Raw genomic sequence first — 19,771 nt, 5'->3', positions numbered from 1 at the left:
GACAGAGGCTAAAGCACGGATTAAATTTAATTCAGTTCTTTTTCTGTTAGTTGTAAATCATAAAGGGTTCCAAAAGCACACGATCTACTGCTGGTTGCACACATTGTTGTGCATCATTTCGTGCCACCTCCAGCAGCTGGGCAGCTTCCTGCTGTGCAGCAATGCAACTAATGAAGCCATACCCCAAAGGCAGAATTATTAAGAACATCAAAAGGCAGTTGTGCATCAGAAGAGGGCCTGTCACTGATGATTCAGCTATCTGACACTGATTGAAAAGACAAAGCATGAAGGAAAAGAAGAAGAGAACAAAGAGGGCTGGGAGGCTGTTACAGTGGAGGTGGCCGTAATTTAGGTAACAATCTTACAATGAAAGCAGTGACTCACTGAGGACATTTGAAAAGAAAAAAGCTGGAGGAAAAACATCTTAAAAATGATTGCACTTTAACCAGGGAAAATGATAAAAGAGCCAAACGGGTTGTTTTGTTCCATGCAGGATTAAGTACTTTGCAATGCAGTCCTTAGATCAGATACTGGGGGAAAGGTGCCTGCAACTGCAACAGGAAACAGAAGGACTAATTCCCAAGGAGTCATTTGAGCTGGCAAAGCACAAACCACCCTTCATACTGAATCAAAGCTGCGCTTCAAATGGAGCATATCTGCACCCTGCCAGGTCTGGTTTCTCCGGACACCTGTAGGCAAAAAGTTCATCGATGGTCAAAGCTTTCCAGGTCAGGATGAGAGATCTGGGAGCAAATAAAGCAATAAAAGCCTTCTTATATTCTGAGGGAAGGACAGCTCTGGCAGCCAGCTCCAACGCTCCTGGAAGGACCTCTCATTGCCTGGGATTCCACTCAGATCGTCTTCTTCTGGTGTGTACCTCCCCCACACATGAGGTGATTTTACCCACATTATCCATCCAGACTCACGTCCTGTTAATGTGCTTTCCGTTAAAAATATGCATCATCAAGATAGAGAAAAGAAAACACCAAGATGGAGGTAAGACAAATCTGAAAGATGCTGCATATGACGGCCCATGGCTCCTTGCAGATGACTGCACTCCCACTGAGCTGCACTCCTGCAGCTTTCTGTTACACATTTTCCATCCTGCAGTGTGAATTTGCCATGCAAAGGCCACCACCTGAAATGCTTCCCAAATACTTCCATCACAGACCAGACTGCTACAGGATATTCCAAAAACTGGAACCCACCAACCATGGGGTCGTCCTACATCTCCTCCTTCTGCCACCCCTGCCAGAAGCACAGCCACCTGTGCTATTGACAACCTGCTTAGAGATAACAGGAGACAGTGCTCAGAGCCTCACCTGAGGAGCTCCACACCACCAGCCATGCACTGGTGTGCATTTCACAGGCTGCATGACATTACAAGCAAGTCTTTGCTCCCTGCAGCACAGATGATGTCAGAACCTCAGCGATCTGGCAAGACGGACTTTGTTGATTCATTTTATCAATTAAAATGACTGGCTCAGCAGATTGTGATCATTTTTACAATGGCTGTTGCTCCTAAATGGGAGCAGAATTGTTTACCTGGAATCAACTCTGTAAAAGTCGCACAGTTTTATCAGTTCTTTTGTATATTACAGAACAAAATCCTTCCCCTATGTCCCCGTTTTTAAAGCATTGATTGATGGCACTGAACTGCAATACATCCCTAGGCCAGGTGCATCAACACCAGAGAAATATCCCCCATCCTTCTGAATTCTCTTGGTGCATATTGGCTCATACACACATCACAGTGGATTTCTGTTTTCTCTTCCTAATTCACTCAAGTTAAATACAGCGTAGTCTGATCACTGCACACAGTACTAGAGCACTTCACTAATCATTAAGTCAGAGCAGCTTGGACATTAAGTGAGATATTATCAGAACACCCATGCCAGATATAAAGACATCAAAAGCTGTATCTATCTCAGGTGCTCTCTAATGAGACAGGAACACAGCTCTGGATGTAACATCCCGTTCAGATGGGATCCAACTGCACGCAGCCCTGGTATTAATGACAGTAGAACCACGACTGAGTCTGGCACTGAAAAGTCCATCTCAGTACATCAAGAGGGCTTTCTAGGCCCAAGCATACAAGTGTGGTCAGTTCTGACCCCCCCCAGCAGGAACTCAAAATCCCACCTACTCAGAGGGGCAACAGAACAAATGTTCCTTCCTGCTTGGAAGGAGCTGAAACTCCTGCAGTGTGAGGAGACAAAGTCAGTTCCCCCCCTTTCAGCAGCTTTGGGACTTTGTTCTGCAAATTAAGGCTTTTTCTTTTAATTATTCTTAATAAGCAGTTCCACTGAACAGAATAACAACTCTGTGGAAGGAAAGCACCATTTCAACTCAGAAGTTTTGGTACCTAAGTCACAGGTAAGCTGCAAACTGAGTCCAAATCTCTCTGCTGGCATTTACAGAGAGCAGCAACATTAATGCTTTCTAATAAATGGAGGCATGAAAGCACACACTAGTTGGCTCGTCCAAGTCAGTGGCAGTCTGACCAGCTGCCTTTGTCTGAGCCCTTTCCATCCTGCCTGAGCTAGTTTTAGCTAGTGGAAAGAATGGTATAACCTGAGTAACTGTCAGCTGTCTCAGACAGGGCTCAGTAAAACTCCCCTAACATCAGGCCAGCAGCATCAGAGTCACAGCTGTCCCTGCTCTGCACAGTTGGTGAGGAGGCAATTTCTACAAAGGCCATATTTCAGCTCTAGCCCAAGCCTAGAGCAAAAGGAAAACAAAGTCCTTTTACACCAACACAGGGGAAGTGTTTATGCTCATAATCCTGTGCAGGCAGAGCAGCTCTAAGCTGGGACTTCTGACTACTTAAGGTGTGCTATCAAGGCTGAAGCTTGTGCCTACCTGAAATCCGTGCTTGCCCCTCCACCAGGTGGTCAACTCCTTTGGTGGCATATCAATAACAGACACAATGTCTCCCACCTGCAAGAGATTGGCAACATCAGCTACAGCCAGGAGGAAAGCACAGTTCAAAGGGCTGCATTCATCTGCGCTGCAAAAACTGTGAAATTTGTGAGCAATTGCACCAACGCAGCTCTGAAGGCATTTGCCTTTGTAAAACTGAAGCTGGAAGTAGAACTGCAATCCCAACGCTTATATTAATACAGAGACACCAACAAAGTACCTGCATCATGCAATGCATGCATCCGAACTGGAAGATGACAGACCCACATGTCTTTCTGATTAGCTCCGTTCTTTGGCATGCAGGAACGATGGCCTTGATTTTGAATACGAACAAAGCCCTGGCAGCAATAGACTCTCACTACTATTTTTACTTCCTGCTGAGAAACGTGATCACAAAAAAGCTCCTTTGGGCAGTAACTGTTTTCCTTCACGCTTTTTTGCATGACACAGTGAATGCTCCATTGATAATGCCACGGTACACAGAGCAAAACACACTGCTTTGGGATAGAAGAGCCAGGAACCCAAAGATTGCATGGTCCACTCTTTGGGCTTTGCCTCCAAGCAGCTCCTGCTCTGCATCAAGCACGATTTCCAGAACAGCTATGGATTATTGCCTGTCTCCTCAGTACCAAATTTTTGACGATCTGGTTCTTCACTTTTCATGGGAGGAGAAGTTTTTAAAAACTTTAGAATAGGAATATAGGCTAAATAGAACTGGCCTATGAATAATTCATTTGGCTTGTATCCATGTACACACATGTCCTGAATGGATTTAATGCACACTGTTGAGTGCAGGTTCTGCTGCTACTCAGAGACCAGGCTAGAATACTTGGCAGTAATCAAAAGATACAAATGCCAAGTAAAGCTATATTTTATAGATGACTGAACTCCTCACTGTACCCAACCCACTGCAAGTCTAATATTGAACCGAATCTTCTAAGCTTCACCTCATCAAACACTGCAGGTTGCCCAAGGAGGCTGTGGATGCCCCATCCCTGGAGGCATTGAAGGCCAGGCTGGATGTGGCTCTGGGCAGCCTGGGCTGGTGGTTGTGACCCTGCACATAGCAGGGGGTTGGAACTGGATGAGCATTGTGGTCCTTTTCAACCCAGGCCATTCTATGATTCCAAAGGTGTCTGAGTGTATTCCTGATGCGTTCACACATTGCACTGTACTTGACAACAAGGAATGCCACTGCTTTTAACTACTTACCTCAAAGGAGAGCTCATCCGGTGCCTGGGCAATGTATCTCTTAATAACATGGGCAGCAGCAATAGCTGGAATGTTAATAGATGACTCCTCATGGACCAGCAGGTGGTTCCCCTTGTTATCAATCTGAAACAAAGAAAGCAGGCGGCTGTGAGGCAGCTGAGGACAGGCGAGGAAGCATTTTATTGGTGCTCATACATGGCTGAGATTTCAAGCTGATTCACAGAGACAGCACAGCTTGGGGCCCCCCAGAGCAGAGCAGCACGGAGAGGCATCACAGAGCAGAGTAAACAGAAAGAAAGGGGAAGAGCAATTCATGGAGTGCATTTCAGAAGGTCGTACATCCCCTCCATCCTTTTAAGGACAAAAACACTGTATCTGTGCATCTCTGTGTGCAAACAGTAGCAAGACAGTGGATGCTTACACCTCCCTTTAACACTTGGTTGTATTGTTTTTCTCTTAAGCGTTTAAAATGACAATACAAGAATGACCACAAAAATTCCTTGCAAAGTAATGAATGCTCAAGAAGTGCAGAATAAGGGGAAATGATGTCAATTGGAAACTCGTGACACTTCCAGTTTTCACCCACCCTTTTATTTCTTGTTATTTTCAGAAAGCATGGCTGCATCCCCTGCTGCTATCAAAATTCCCAGGTTTTTGTGCTCACGTAAAATTTTGCAAGAATCTCAGTTAATTGAAAAGGTTATTCTAGGGAATTTAAACTGCACTGCAGCAATTCCAGTGGCATTTGCTGCCATCTCTACTTCTGCTGGGTTGCTCTAAAGGCTATCACAGTTTCAGTTTTATCTCTAATTTTCCTCCCTTCATGCTGAGGTTTCCAAGATTCGTTTCATCCCAAAGGATTTCATGGAGAGGAGCACATCTGCAGGGAAAGCTGCAGGAAATGCACTGGGCCCTTATCATGAGCACTTAATAACGAATTGCAAGTCTAATCCCAGTTGTTTCTGTTCCTGGTGTGCAAGGAGTATCAGCAGGCAATGCAGACACATACACCCCCACCCAGACTGATCAGCAATGGCACTGATGCACACAGGTGGCACTGCCCCCTGAGCCCCATTCTCTCCTGCACTCTTGGCCCAAGAATGTTGATTGTTTAAGATGGTAGAAGGCTGCTAAAAGGGAAACCAAAGCTGCAATTCACAAGATGCAAACAGTGCCACTGCAAGCACAAAGCAAGCTCTGCTGAGCAGTTCAACCAACAGTGACGGCAAATGGGAACAGATCATATTTATTGTTTCTGCAGCTATAGCAAGGGGGAAAGAAAGAGGAGAAACAGCAGAAATGAGACAGCCCCAGAAAGGAGTGCAAGCTGTCCATTTCCTGTAACCCATTCCTTGGAGACCTCATGGACAGGACTGAGATGGTGGTCGGCTGACACCACCCTTGGTTCATCAAAAGTGCCACCTTCCTTTACTTTGAGAAAACGAGAACGACACCTTCGGGTTATAAAACCCGAGCAGGATAGGACAAATCCTTTGCATGTTTATAATGCCTGATCTGATTCTTTTTGTACTACACCTTTCGTGGCCATCCAGACACCTGTAGTGGGGAAATTAAGCTTTTAGGACTGCTTTTCAGTGATAGATCTGGAAGGTTTGTCTCTCTCTTGAAAGGCAGGAGAGCACATCTGTGGCTCACTCTGCTGGTTAAAGTCAGGGAACAAAGAACAACCAGAGCTTCATTCTGTACCTCCATCCATGTCAGGGCAGGCCCACAGTTGATCTTATTGCATGCGATGGCCGAGAGACGGGACAGGTAAGCCATCAGCGTGTGGGTGACAAGCTGCAATAGAAAAGAAACACATAAAGTTATCACACTACAGCTTTGGGAGACTCCTTCAGAATTACCACTAGTTACCTGTTGGCATAGGCCAGTGTTACGGGAATAATATTCACTTTCACAAAGAAATCTGCCATTAGGAGTAGAGCACACCGTACTCAGGATTGCAATGACTACATGACAAAAAGTGTCTAAAGCTGCAGCTCCCTATGAAGGCAATGGGATTTTGATATAAGATACGTAGATTTGTAGTAATTTCTCCTGTAAAAATACCCTGAATTTACAGCCCTCCTCTCATCATGAATTTCACACGTGCACAAATCACTGATATCATAAAAGAGAAGCCAGTGAGGTCTTCCCAAAGCTTCCCTGCCAGTGTTATGAAGCAGAATTACAGCGCAGAGTTTGTAGGACTGTTTGAAATAGTTCTCCTCAAACATCTGTTCAAACGTGGTCAATTCCAAACAGAAATGAGCCCGGGACACCACGCAGCTGTAGGATGACATTCCACAAAGCAGAAGAGATGCTCAGCATCCTCTGTGCTCACAGATAGGATGCAGACCTTCAGCCTCACGGCATAAGGTACACACTGAATGCATTTGATTAGCTGCACAAATGAAGATTTAAGAGGAAGGAGTGATTACAATATAATTAATTTTTTAAAAATGCAGGAATTCATTATCCTGAGTATTGCTGCTTCTGTTCAATTTAAGAGACCAGTAACTTTAAATTCTCTTCAGAAAGAACTTGCATGAAATCAAAGCAACCAATAAATCACATTATCTGCTGAGCAATAGAAGAGCATTATTGACCCTCTGTACCGAATGGCAGAAGCCCCATAGTCTGCAGCAGGGGACTGATTTCAACCATTGTGTGCAGTTCTAAAGCAATCAATCCTCACCCAGTTGGCACCGAAAGAACACAGACACTGATTTACAGATCCTGGATAGATTCTGCTTTGAACGCTCAGAACGGCTTCAATTTTCTCATCTCCCATTTCAGACAGGCAACATTCCCCTTCTGACAGAGCATGTCAGGGTCAGTCCATGGCCGTGCTTGATGGTAGGGGGCAAACACACAAGCACAGGGCCCAGAGACAAGTGACCTGTGAAATGAAGCAACGGGCCCTGCCTGTAACTGGGATACAGGCTCTTCCCACAGCCAGACTGCAGCCCAACAGAGGCGGTTTTGACATGCTCTGTTGGCTCAAATAACCCTCTGTGGCCACACACTGCATTGTGTCTCTCTCCTTGTCTTTCAAAATGATGCAGTCAAGATGCACCTGCTACTTCCCAGCAAATTATTTCGGACGTGAATGAATCCCCCAGTTATCCACAGCAGAGAAGCTGAAGGATTCCAATTCTCAGCACGCGACGTCTGTGTGACAACAAATGAAAAACCTCTTGCTCACGCTTTAAAGACAATTTAAATGTGACACTAATGCAAATGTACTTAAAAAGATAACTTCAGTCATCCTGAGGCTATAAATACAATCCAGCATTTCAGTGCCGTGGCTGCAGAGCAGCATCACCCCCTAGGAACGATGACTGCGTTAAGTCAGCAAATATCCACGGCACTGGGGAAGCTTCCCAAGGCAAACCAGCATCCTGGTTGAGGCACTGACAGCACAGCCTCCTTCTGGATGCTCCCTACAGCTGCACATTGATAGGTAAGAACTCGCCGGCCGTTTCCCTTGAAAGCCATTGAAATTAAAGGCTGGAAATGATGCCCTGCTCTCATTCCCTGAGCTGGTAACTTACCTCTGGGCTGTCCCTCAGCACGTCGGAGCGGGGCAGCTCTGCGAGCTGGGAGAAACGCCGATCATAAATGCAGAGGTGGAGATGCTTGTCGAGAACTCGGAAATCCTCGTAGCTGCGCTTCACGATCCAACTCTTCCCCTGCACAGAGAGAACGGCCCCATGCGGTTACAGACCCACCAGGGCTGCTGGGATGAGGAAAGTAATGATCCTGGCAGAAGTAGCAGACAGCTCTGGAGATCCCGCTTTGCAAAGCATTTGGAAGTGCTGGAAGTGCCTTAGCGATATTTACGTGTGTTAATTTGCATTGTGAGTGCTCTTCTAATTACACACCAGTGGGTCTGCACGTGGCCCAGAGGTTGTGGGACCCAGCAAAGCTGTTAAGGGCCCCATCTGATGGGTTTTTGTAGCATTTTTGTGAACAAGGTGTCTTTGCACAAACGTAAATTACAAAACGGTTGTATAAATAGCTTGATACCAGATCCTGCCCAGGGTGAAGAACATGCAAACAAGGATCTGAAGGCAGCACTGGGGCTTGCAACATTTCTGTAGGTGCCTCAGGCAAATCTTCAGCTGACTTTAAGGGGAAAAAAATCTATGAAGAATAACAACACTATGAGAAAATTCACTCCTGAGTGCATATCATTTCCCCAATTAAAACCATTGACAAGATGCACACTGCTCGAGGGGACAAGAAAAGGGCCATGGCAGCGCAGCATGATTTACCCTGCAAAGCTTTTAATATCTAATGACTATTTCTAAATGCTTCACAGCCTATTGTGATCAATTAAAAAAACCCATAATAATGCAGCAGTTTGCAGGTCAGAGCTCTTTACGAATGGTTAATCCTCCAGTGCAGCCCAGAAGGTGATGCTATTTCTGTTTTACAGACATGGACTCTGAATCAGTGGCCATGGACATCTACAAACCTCCCCTCCTTCTATTCCAAGCACTTCTTCAATCTTTCTTTTCCAGAAACAACGGTGTGGCCATATTGAAAAAGAAGATATCCCTGTCAGGTTTCCCATAGAGGTTTCACAGCCATGGAAAGGACGAGGGCAGCAGCAGAGCCAACAGCCCAGCCCTGCAGCACAGCACTGAAGATGTCAGACAGAGGATCCATGCACTCCAAGTTCCACAAACACCAACCAAAAGCATTGCTTTTCTACTAACAGCCAAAGCTTGTAGAGAAATTGTAAACACAGAGCCCTTAATCCAGTGCAATGGCTATTTTCCTCCAAATTAATGTAACTCCAGATTGTGTCCTATACCCATAAACTCTGCTTTCAATACTATAAGAAGTGATTTCTATTTCACAAGCTTTCAGAGGGAGTATCTATACAACACAAACTCCTCCTAATTTCTATAAGTCACTTTACTTTTAGTCTATAGAAAAAAAAAAGCAACAAAAACCAACCCAAAACAGGACTGCAAGTTCTGCCATCTTTTTTTTTGCAAGTAAGTGCTTTTGCTCTGTTGGTAAGTCGCCAGCATGACCTTCAGCTGAGCGTGGTTTGGGCACCAGTGTAGCAAACAGCAGACTGAGAAATCCCTGCAATCTGCTCTTTGCTTCTGCCCTACCCAGGCATCTCAGCACAACCTCCTATGCTGCCCACGAAAAAAAAAAACCAAACCTATTTATCAAATAATTCTGTAATTCGCAACATTTTGATGGTAAATGTTGGACTGTGGAAACACAGCCTTGCTGTCATCCATGAAGCCAGCAGGAGTTAAATGCAAAGGACAGGACAGGGGGTCAGGCAGTGGGGCAGGGCATGCAGAGCAGCCTGCACTGCCAGCGCTCTGCTCATGTGCCACAAGATGCATCCATCCCCTGCCCAACACAGAGCAAAGCTGCTGGCAGTGACGAGATGCTGAGTAACCAGCAGGGACAGCTTACCTCCAGCAGCAGAGCTCCTGGCCCTTTTTCTCTCCCGCAGGTTCCTCTCGTGCTGCATAACCCCTGTCACAGTGTGAGCCTGGTGCAGGAAGGTAACCCAGAACCCCTGCTCCTTTTCCTTCCAGTGCAGCAGCCCCGCAGCTGCTAAGCAACAGCTGAGCTCACCGTGCAAGCTGCAGCCTGCAGGCAGGGGAGCTGCATGTGGGGAGACAGAACTGCTGCAGCCCAGAGCCCAACACAGCCTTGACTTCAGGCTCTCGTGCATGAGGGTCACAAGAGTCTCACAGGAATGGGACTCCTTCCATCCCACCCAAAAGGACGGTGCCTATGGTGTGCTGGGAGGGAACACGGTTTCAGGAAGGAAAACCACACATTTCTACCCAGCAGAAAGTTACCCAGCATCCTAAATATATTTCCCAGTGACCCACAGCTTAAAGCCCATCATAAATAAATTAAAAAGTGTACGTACAAAAGCTGTAAACTGTTCTAACAGTGGAGCAAAACAAAGTTTGTGCAGATTTGGAGCCTGAATTATACACGTTTAAGCAAAAATAAGATGGCCATATTTATAAGGGATGTAATAAGGAAGGAACCAATGCAGCAATCCAGAACAGAACTGGTCCATGCTCAGTGCTTCCCCACAGCCCTCCAATGCGAAAATTGTAGATCTTGCTCCCATTTCCTGAAAATTCTCAAGTTTCAGAAAGGTCTCTTTTTTTAATATAGAAGGTTAATAACACAGCAGAAACAAGAAAGCAACTGTTAATTCAGCCCCGTGTTGCCAACCTCATGTTTGCAGCTAAGTGTTTCACAGCAAAGCTAAGCACTGCTGATGCCTCGAGCAGAGAGCATCCAAGAAGCAGAAATGGCTCCTTCCTATTTTATTTCCATATTCAAACCAATGGATGCCTACCATCTAATTTCCAGTTGCAGTTGCAAGGCTTACTGATGGCCCAGATGCAGACAAGCATGTGATATCCCATTAACTCCAATAGGATGCGAGGATAGGGGTGAAGCTAAGCACACAGACAAGTGACTTCCTGAATTCAGGCTTTCAGTTACAAACTGGGTATGACACATTTCACAAAGACAAAAAATCAAGTCCCAAATGAAGATGTCAGTAATGCCAAAAAAGGAGCCATCACTATGTTTAAAGGGAAAAAACCTGACTGCTGACTTTGACATAGAAACACACAAAACCTCTCGAACAAAACCAAAGGTTTCTTCTGGAATTTCATTATACAGAAACATTCACAATGACAGTTACGGAATTTCTCACAAAATGGAAAATTTTGGTTCATTTCTTCCCTTATTACAGTCTGATCTTCCATTCTCTCCTGCTCTTTCAGGCTGTGTAGGACTAAGTGCATCATGAAAGACTGGCGAGACTTCAGAATATTGCACAGAGCTCCTGATTTTCTCCCATAATCAAAGCAAGAAGTGTCATGCTAGAAAAATGATTCGAAATTACCCAACTGATGATTTAAATTCCATGGAGCCAGAGATTGGAACCTTCCATTAGTAAAACCACCACTCTGAGATCACAGATGGGAAAAGGCTACACGGGCTGCACCTCGCAGGATACAGAGGGACAAAGATTCTGAAGCACAGCTCCACAAGCAGCACTTATAGCTTTGCTGCTCAAACAGCCCAAGGAGGATGACATGCAGCCAAGAGAAGTTTCCATGCTCCTCAAACAGCCCAGCTGGTGATGCTCCCTGCTCCCCTGTCCCAGCACTGAAGGGCACAGCATTTCTTCTCCTCCACACCTGTGATATGATTCACTTAAAAACCTGATACACCCAAGTTTTATGATACATTTACAGATATGCTGTCCCTACTGTGCAAGGGAAAGTAAAGGACTGTTTCCAGCTGAAAGTGTTTAAGTCTGCCCACACACCCTTCCCTTTTGTCTATCAATGCATCTTCCAGGCAGACAGGGTGCTACACTGAGCTCCAGCATGCACAGCCTTCCTGTCCCACGGCCTGAGCCTGTTTTCTCTGCAGCACCTACAATTTATTTATGTTAAGGCAGGAGCAGACCTTTCTCTTCTGGTTCAAATGCTCCGTTCCTGAGAGAAATCACACGGACGCTCCCATGAACCTCACCCGTCCACGTGGAGACTGAGAGCAGAGAATGAGATGAAAGAGCATGGCAAAAGTCACTGCAGTTTGACCCTGCAGAAAGGGAACACCACGTATTGAATAGCTGGGAACGAGCCAGCAGCCACCAGAAGGGTTCAACTCGGCCGTGCGGTGACTTTTACAGCTGTCTGCTCTCGGGCTCTCTGTGTTATTCCAGCTTGACCCTAAAACCTTTTCCTTTTTTTTTTTTTTTACTTTTTAATATGAGTCACACTGGAAAACGGCTTTAGAAATTCAGTCAAAACAGAAAGCAAGACTGATCAAATCAGTTCTGAGCTGGTGCTGTAGGTGGCTTTATCCGAGCTCAGCACCATCTACCAGATTGTCTTGGGTGATTTCACACCTTCCAGCACTATTATTACAACCTTAGGAAAATGATGAACTTTAAAATGTAAAGGAAGTTTGTGCTAAGGCAACATGAAGCTGCTTTACTTCTGAATGAAAGCATTCACCCAGCAGCAGCCTGAGGCTCCTCAGCTCACACACCACCAGGTTCCCCTGCAACCCAGGCAGGGATGCTCAACTCATTGCTCCCAGTGCTGCCCCTCAACAGGAGCTCCCCTATTTATCTGGTGAATGCTTCATAGCCTTATTCCACAAATGAAATCAATCTCTTTCAGCACTAATTATCCATTAATTGCAAACAGCAGGGGAAAAAAAAAAGGTATTTCAATGGAAATCAGTGCAGCTCTCCTCCCTTAAATATTGCACTTCCTTGTGCTCTCTGATTCCAATTACAGATAGAAACATCAGGAACACGCAGGAATGCAAGGCTGCCCAAGATCTGGTTGGAATGACAGCAGTATCATTACACTTGCTCTGACCTATTGGGGAACTGACCACAACCAGATATGTGCAGCTTTCTGGGTGCTTCTCCAGCACTCAGAAGAGAAGCTTTGCCTGCAGCATGCAGGCAGCAGCACAGACCTGGCTCAGGCTTTGGTGGCAGCTGGTTTTGTACAGGCACAGAGAAGTGAGGGCACGCTAAGAGCACACACATCATGTGAATGGCACTTGAAATCTTAACCACCCCATCTTCCTCCTATAAGCAAACCTATCTCTAAATGGCAGGCTGGCAGAGAGCGAACCTGAAGCAGGATTTACAACTCTCAACATGTGAATGAAATTCCCTGCTCTCCCAACATGGTATAATTCAAACAATTTGGTAACAATCACCTCCTGAATAAAATTACACCATCAGAGCAAAGGGTCACAGAGACACAGGGGTGAAGGGGAGGGCATGGGGGAACAGCTTGTCTGCATGTCAGAAAATTAAAGGAAGAACCAACATGGACACACAGCCACAAAGGAAATGCTCTGAAGCCACTAATAAGACCAACTGCAATGCAACAGGAACCAAAATGTTACCTGCATCCCACAGGTAGCAAGGCAGCGAGTGAACCCCCAGATACCTGCTGATCGTTACGAGGACTTTGAACACACTGAAATACAAAACTGCCTTTTCCCCGTGCCCACAACATGCTATTATCTACTGGGCACGGACCCACAGAGAAGAAACACTTTTTCATCGAAGCAAGCGAGCACCACACAGAACAGCACAAACAGAAAAGCTTGGAACATGACTTCCCTGAGGTCAGTAAACCAAATCAAATCAAAAAAGCCCTTTCACAACGACTTGCCTGAGATCTGCTACACTGACAGCAGCTTAGACAGATATAGAACTCGGTTTTCTTGCATCCCATTCCTTGGGCATAACACTGAAGCAAACAGCAGATATTTTTTTCAAGTGATCGAAGAACAGAAGCAAGGTTTTGTTAAAACTAATTGCCAGAGAGCAAAAATTTTGTAGGTCCCAAAGCAAGAAGCTCTGAAAAACGAACCAATGAAAACCAGCCAGGTTACAGCTGCCATCAGCAGTGGAGTAATTAAACAGGTCAGAGAGCCCCACTATAAGTCAAAGACGCAGCTGACCAAAACTCCAGGAAAGCAGATAAAAAGGAGAAACGTTATTTAGAAAGCAGAGAAAGAGAAGCAGCACTGATTGAACTGGAGCTGCAGCCAAAATGGAAACATAACTGCTTTGCTGGCAGCTGCACGTACCACTTTCAAGAGATAGATTGGTGCCAAGAGCTAGGAGACAAAGCGCTGCAGACAGGCCATCCTTAACAGCTAATATCCCTGGTGGGGTCTTTTATAAAGGAAAACCAGAGTTTAAAATAAACACAGTACTCTTAAAAACCACAAATTGGTTAAAAATGCACCATTAGACAGGAAGAAAGTCGGCCTCCATCATCTGTCAGAGCCTCAGCTCATGACTGCAAGCTTGCTCTGCAGCATGCAAAAGCATCAGTTTGCAATTATGTTTAAGGAGTGCATCCCAGCCTGTCTGCAGTGGGCAGCTCTGGAGGCTCACAAGATACCCTCCTCCACGGCTAAGGAAGTGGAGAAGCCTACGGGGCACTGACTTGTGCCATGCTTCAAATGCAAATCTGCACCCACTACAATCAGAAGATAGATGTTTCCTATCTTATTGCTCGTTTAGCGTTTTGTCAATTGTGTTATGTTCCATCAAACAGGTGAACAAAACATGCAAATATGAATTATTTCCTTTTTTGCCTTATGCTTGCTTAGCAAGCAGCTGGGTTAAGAGCCAGCAGCTCTGCCAGTAAGGACAAAGCCCGAAGTTCTCACAACCTCAGCTTTCCCATCCCACAAGGTGCCTCACAAAGGGCCACAGCAAAACAAACCATTATGGAGTGTCATCCTTTTTCAGTGGCACTCTCACACACTGATCCAATTTAGAAAGCTGCTAAATGCAGCATAATTTTGTTGTCAAGTCTTGACTTCCAACTGTGACATCCAAAGGGATTCTCTTCATTCTACTGTATGTGCAATCTTTAAGGCTAGCTACAAAAGTTTCTTAAGAGTAAAAATATTGACGTTTCCTTGAGAGAAAACTGGATGCACTGTTAAGGCTCTTGCTGATCTTGCAGCCAGGAAAAAAAAAAAGCAAGCTGCCAAGTACAGCAGCTCCTCTCTACAAAGCTGAAATAGCTCCTGCTTGGCCCAGCTGCTCAGGTAAACAGTCCTTCATTCTTAAATGTAATGAGTCAAAAAACTGCTAAGTGGTGGGATGTGGCCACGTTCAGTCCCTTTTCTGTAGCACTTAAAGCAGCTCTGCAGCCTGCAGAGGATCACACTGCATGAAACTTCTGCCCCAAGCGGCTCTCAGCTTTCCCAAGTAAACAGACACAGATTGCAATTGCCATTACAAATGCACACGTGTTCAACCAGCATAGGCATAAACACTGATGCAACCAAAAGAGACAAGAACATCCCCCACAGTTCCCCCTAGCTGGGATATGAACCAAACCCAGCTCTTGGAGTTGTCAAACACGTAAAATTGAGGACAAAGAGCTCCTCTGCAATGCATTTCCACTTGCTGAGCTGAGGGCAGGAACTGATGTCTCCCCGCAGCACTCGGAGCCAACTGCTCCCTTCCATTTGTGGCAGGCCCTGCCTCGTCCACACAGCCCCATATGACAGCCCCAGCCCTGCCAGAACGCATCGCTCACACAGGGAAACCACAATGGCTGTCCTGTCCTCTTAGATTGCAGCACTGAATTGCACTTTTGCTTCAGAGCTAAACAGAATACAGTTCAGATACGAGGAGATTGATCTCTGTAATTCAGAGCTTTCCTTCTGAAGGCAAAATGCTCAAAGGACGTGACATGAACAAACCACCACAGAATCCCAAAAGCCTCTGCTGCTTCATGGGACAGAGCAGAGCAAGCCTTCATCTTTGGTATCCTGAAGGGGCAGCCTGAAATGCACCTACATGTGCACCTGCCAAAGGAATTCACTATTATTATGCTATTAGCATAAGCACTTCTGTAACAGCATTCATCTTTGCAGTGCTGCTCAATAAACTGTTCAACCCCAAATCCGTGCACAGCTAGAACCCCGTCACTGCATCTCGAGCATACAGAATTGAGAAAGGACCAAACTGACCCCATTTTTTCAATATATGTATTTAAATAGAGAAGAAAGAAATCAGAGTGCTGTAAATGGGAAAACTGTAATAGCAAATCCCAGCTGCTTTTCACCTCTTGCTGTCGGTGCTCAGTCTGCTCTGTGGATGGGGATGGAGGGCAGGATGGGTCCCCCAGGCTGGGCAGCTCACACAGATGCTGCTGTTGGTCGGGGCAGTGCTGCTTTTGGATTCACTACACTGTTGCAGCACAGAAGGCAGCAGCTAACTTCTGAAGAGCACAAATACACTGTGAATGACAAAAGTGAGCAAATGGCACAACTCTTCCACCCTGGGAAACGCATGATTGCAGAGTTATACATAAACCCCACGATGAATGGGGAGGGTGAGGTGCAGCATGCTTTTACAGAAGGGAAAGGACACAGCACAGCGTCAGTCTGATGGATGTGAGTGCTGCCCTGCCCAGATCACTGCTGTGTGGCAAAGCTCCAAAGCACAGCCTGTCAGATCCTTGTCCTTAATGATAATCGTCCTAATTAATGAATGAATTTATCCCTTAATATTATCATAACAGCTACAGAGTAATAGATGTAGATGTTAATTATGTCATTCTTAAAGGTTTCTCATGCAATTCAATCTCTTCTCTCTTTTCCCTACAGATGCTACTCTACTTTCAGAAAGCCTGGAGCAGACCCAAGCCTGGAGCAGACTCTACACCTTGCCAGTGCTCTGCTAGTGCCTGAGCTTTGAACACAACCCAACCACTCTATCCAGGCTGCTTGCCAGCTTCATACATTCTTTATTAACCCCACCCACTGGTGTCACTTCACGTTTATTTATCGCTACTGAGAGAGGAAGGCATGCAGTGTATGACCTGAGATCAACCATTCAAGCACAGCACATCAAGTGATGGATTAGTAGGGCAGGAACAAGGAGTTCGGTTGCTTTCTTTTGACTAACACAGAACAACCTTTCTCATCCTGAGAAATGCTTAAGGCAGAGGTTTGAACATTTGAGAGCATCTGGAAGGACAGGCAAGAAATATTTGACCCATGAAGGCTCACAGTCAGGATTTTAAATGTTTTGGGAGAGTTACAAACAGGTACCAGGTGTCACAACTGGGATTTTCAGGCATGTGATGTACCCAAATCTCACATGCAAACTGGGTGGTGAAGCTGTATTCCTCCAGGCACTTTGTTGCAGTCATCTTCAGGCAAGAAAGCAGAGCACACCCTCCTGCAATGTGTGCTCATTTCACACCTATTGGTTTGGCTGCACCACTACAGACAGTGCTGCACCAGCCATGGGGGGAATAATCCAGTGCTCATCCCTGCTGGGACTCAGTAACGGGCTTAAGGTAAAGCATTATCTGAATTTACAATGCAATGCAATGACAAAGCAACTGCTTTTGTTTTGCAAACTCTTCCTTAAACAACAACGGCAGCAAATGCTATGTTAAGAAAGGTGAGGAAGAGATTCTGCCTTGAGTAGGATCCAGCATGGATGCTCCACATAGATCTATCCCAATCTCTTATGTATATATATAATACAGATAGATGCACACATACACAATTATACATTTTGTGTGCCAGAATTTGGCCCTCAGAGTCCCATCTGCTTAAAGAATTGTAGCTTTTCACAGGAAGAAATTTCACAGCACTTCCACAATAACTCGAGGTGTTTGAGGCTCAATCACACAAGACAAAGCTATTATTCATTAAAGAACAAGCCTTTAAGAGGGGGAAAATAGGAAAAAAAAAAACCAAAACAATCATACAAAAGATTTCTGAACGCTTGACTCAAAAATCCTACTGCAAGCAGTTGTGGTTTCCAATAAGGACTCTCACAGGCAGACTGAATCAGCAAACAGCACTTAAGACATTAGAGTCTGAGTAAGACATTTGCTTCTGTGAACATATATTCCACTCTCCTCTCCCCACAAACCACCCAGGATGGGGAGTCCTGACTGTTCTTCCTATCGGATCTCATTTTTTCCTGGCGCTCTCCCCGTTGCCCTGAAGCACTTATTGCTGCAACCACACTACCAGCCCCGGGATGCTGGGTGAGGTTGCCTTCAGGGTTTTGCAAAACTGTTCTTCAGACAGGAGATTGCGAGCTGGAATCTTGTGCAAGGCAGAGCCGGGAGATACGAGTGGCAGATATTTGTGTAAATGCCTTCACGAACTGCATCAGAGACCTTATTCTATCAATCAAAATGAATACAGCACAGACAGCAACGGCTGCTGCAGACAAACAGGAACAGTGCAAAGAAATGTGCATCCCATGCAACAACATGGACTTGCTCAACCTACTGCCAGCACGAGGTCTGCAAACGTGAGCAGAAACGTGGAGAAAAGCCACGCTGGGACTGAGAATTCAATGCCCTGAGACTAGCTGGGTGCAGATGCAGCAGCATCCCTGCACAGGACGTGGGTACGATGCCATGGGAAGCACCCAGCAGTGACACAGGGAGCTGAGGGCGCAGTGTGGCACTCGGTCTCTGTGTCACGGACCATCATCAGACCTTTGCTCATCCCTCTGGAAGTCAGCAAGGGCTGCAAACACTGTCCAAGAGCCTTCACAGTGCACAGATACAGCACGACCTCATGCAGGCCTCAGCCACGCACTGCACTCCCCAAAGGGCTGCAGTTACTGCTGCAGCTGCTGCCCATGGAGCTCAGCAGGCGCACAGCACAGCCCTCACACCACCCATCCAACTGGCTCATGCTTTTCTATTTCCTGCAGGAAAAAACATCCCTAACGTTCCTTGAAGATGTTCTCCTTCCCAGCAAAAATGCAGGTGTTCAAACTGGGAAAACGCAAACTCAACGCAGGGCTCCTCTTCCCAGAAAAGCATTTCTAAACTGTTTCTAAGGCTCTTTCTCTTTTCCCACTCACCCACTCCTTCTTCCATCACAGAAATACATTTATATTTGTTTTAATGGCAGCAATCAGTCAGCAGCAGGAACTGCACACTTCCTGACAGCAATCCTGTACAAATCAGCTAAACAGTGCAATTTTCCTCAAGAAAAGGAAGATCCACCTTTGCTGTTCTAAAAACCAAAGCAAAACAAAGGAAACCCATTAGCAGATCTCTCAAACACAACTAACAACACTGCTTTAGCCATTTGCTAATCTTCATGGTTAAATGTGTTCAAAGGAATCAGAAGAATCCCACCTTTCCACTTCTCAAACCCACGTGGAACAGCTCTCCATACATTTCCACTTCTTAAGAGCTAATAACCTGGATTCATTTCCTAAGATCTCTAAGCAGAAGAAAAGCTGAGAATGGCCTTTCAGAACCCCCTGCAGCCCACACAAAGTCTGTATTTCACAAGCTGACTTCACACATCTCCATTTTTTTAAACTTTATCTGCAAAGGTTTTGCAAAGCAGTCACCAAACAATCAAAAATGCTCTTGCTGTGCACCACGTGGAGGTGGGTATGAGTCCTGTCCATGGAGGTGTACAAGAAACGCTTAGATGTAGTTCTGAGGGATGTGGTTTAGTGGGAAATACTGGTGATAAGTGGACGGTTGGACTGGGTGATCTTGGAGATCTTTTCCAACCTTGGTCAGTCTGTGAATCTTTATTTTCTGCTTTTGCAAAACAGCTATTTTAAAGCTTTTAAATGCATATGGATATAACTCTAATTAGCAGAACCGCTTTTCTCTGTGTCCATCTGAGAAATCAAGGAGACTTTTGCAATCTGCTGCGGTAGGCTGGACACCAATACTAGTAGTACATCCAAAGGGCAAGCAAAGTGAAATTTGTTTTATAGGCTTTTTTCCCCCTCCTCAATATTTTTGGCCTGATACAAAGGCATCCTGCCAAAACCTCTCTCTGCTGCACTATCATTCCATGAGCTATTTCACACTTCCCATTTAATTCCAATGTGGAGCCAAACCCATCCAGACGCCACTGAGATCCATTGCGTGACAGAATGGAATCTTTCCCTGGACATTAGGGGAGGCCACGAGATGTCAGGGGTGAAGTATCTCCACGGCAGAAATGATACTCAGCTGCACAGCTCCTTTCATGCCTATCCTTTCATTGAATCCAGATGCCATGAGTTTCTCAGCTTCGC

The 19,771-nt window shown here is 45.6% G+C and overlaps 1 protein-coding gene across 1 annotated transcript in view; it reads right to left on the bottom strand.

Annotated features, from left to right (window-relative positions):
- Window positions 1–19,771, bottom strand: part of ARHGAP32 (Rho GTPase activating protein 32) — a gene marked incomplete at both ends in the record, with an annotated part of 105,416 nt that overhangs the window by 45,032 nt on the left and 40,613 nt on the right. Inside the window, 4 exons of the mRNA XM_079545820.1 lie at window positions 2,863–2,940; window positions 4,135–4,257; window positions 5,842–5,934; window positions 7,692–7,829. Of these exons, the coding sequence (XP_079401946.1) occupies window positions 2,863–2,940; window positions 4,135–4,257; window positions 5,842–5,934; window positions 7,692–7,829 (432 nt within the window). The remainder of the gene's footprint in view (window positions 1–2,862; window positions 2,941–4,134; window positions 4,258–5,841; window positions 5,935–7,691; window positions 7,830–19,771) is intronic.

Source organism: Tetrao urogallus (genome assembly GCF_951394365.1).
Source record: "Tetrao urogallus genome assembly, chromosome: 22".
Classification (NCBI taxonomy): domain Eukaryota; kingdom Metazoa; phylum Chordata; class Aves; order Galliformes; family Phasianidae; genus Tetrao; species Tetrao urogallus.
Note: the sequence above shows the minus strand (reverse complement) of the source record. Positions and strands in the feature narration are given on the sequence as shown.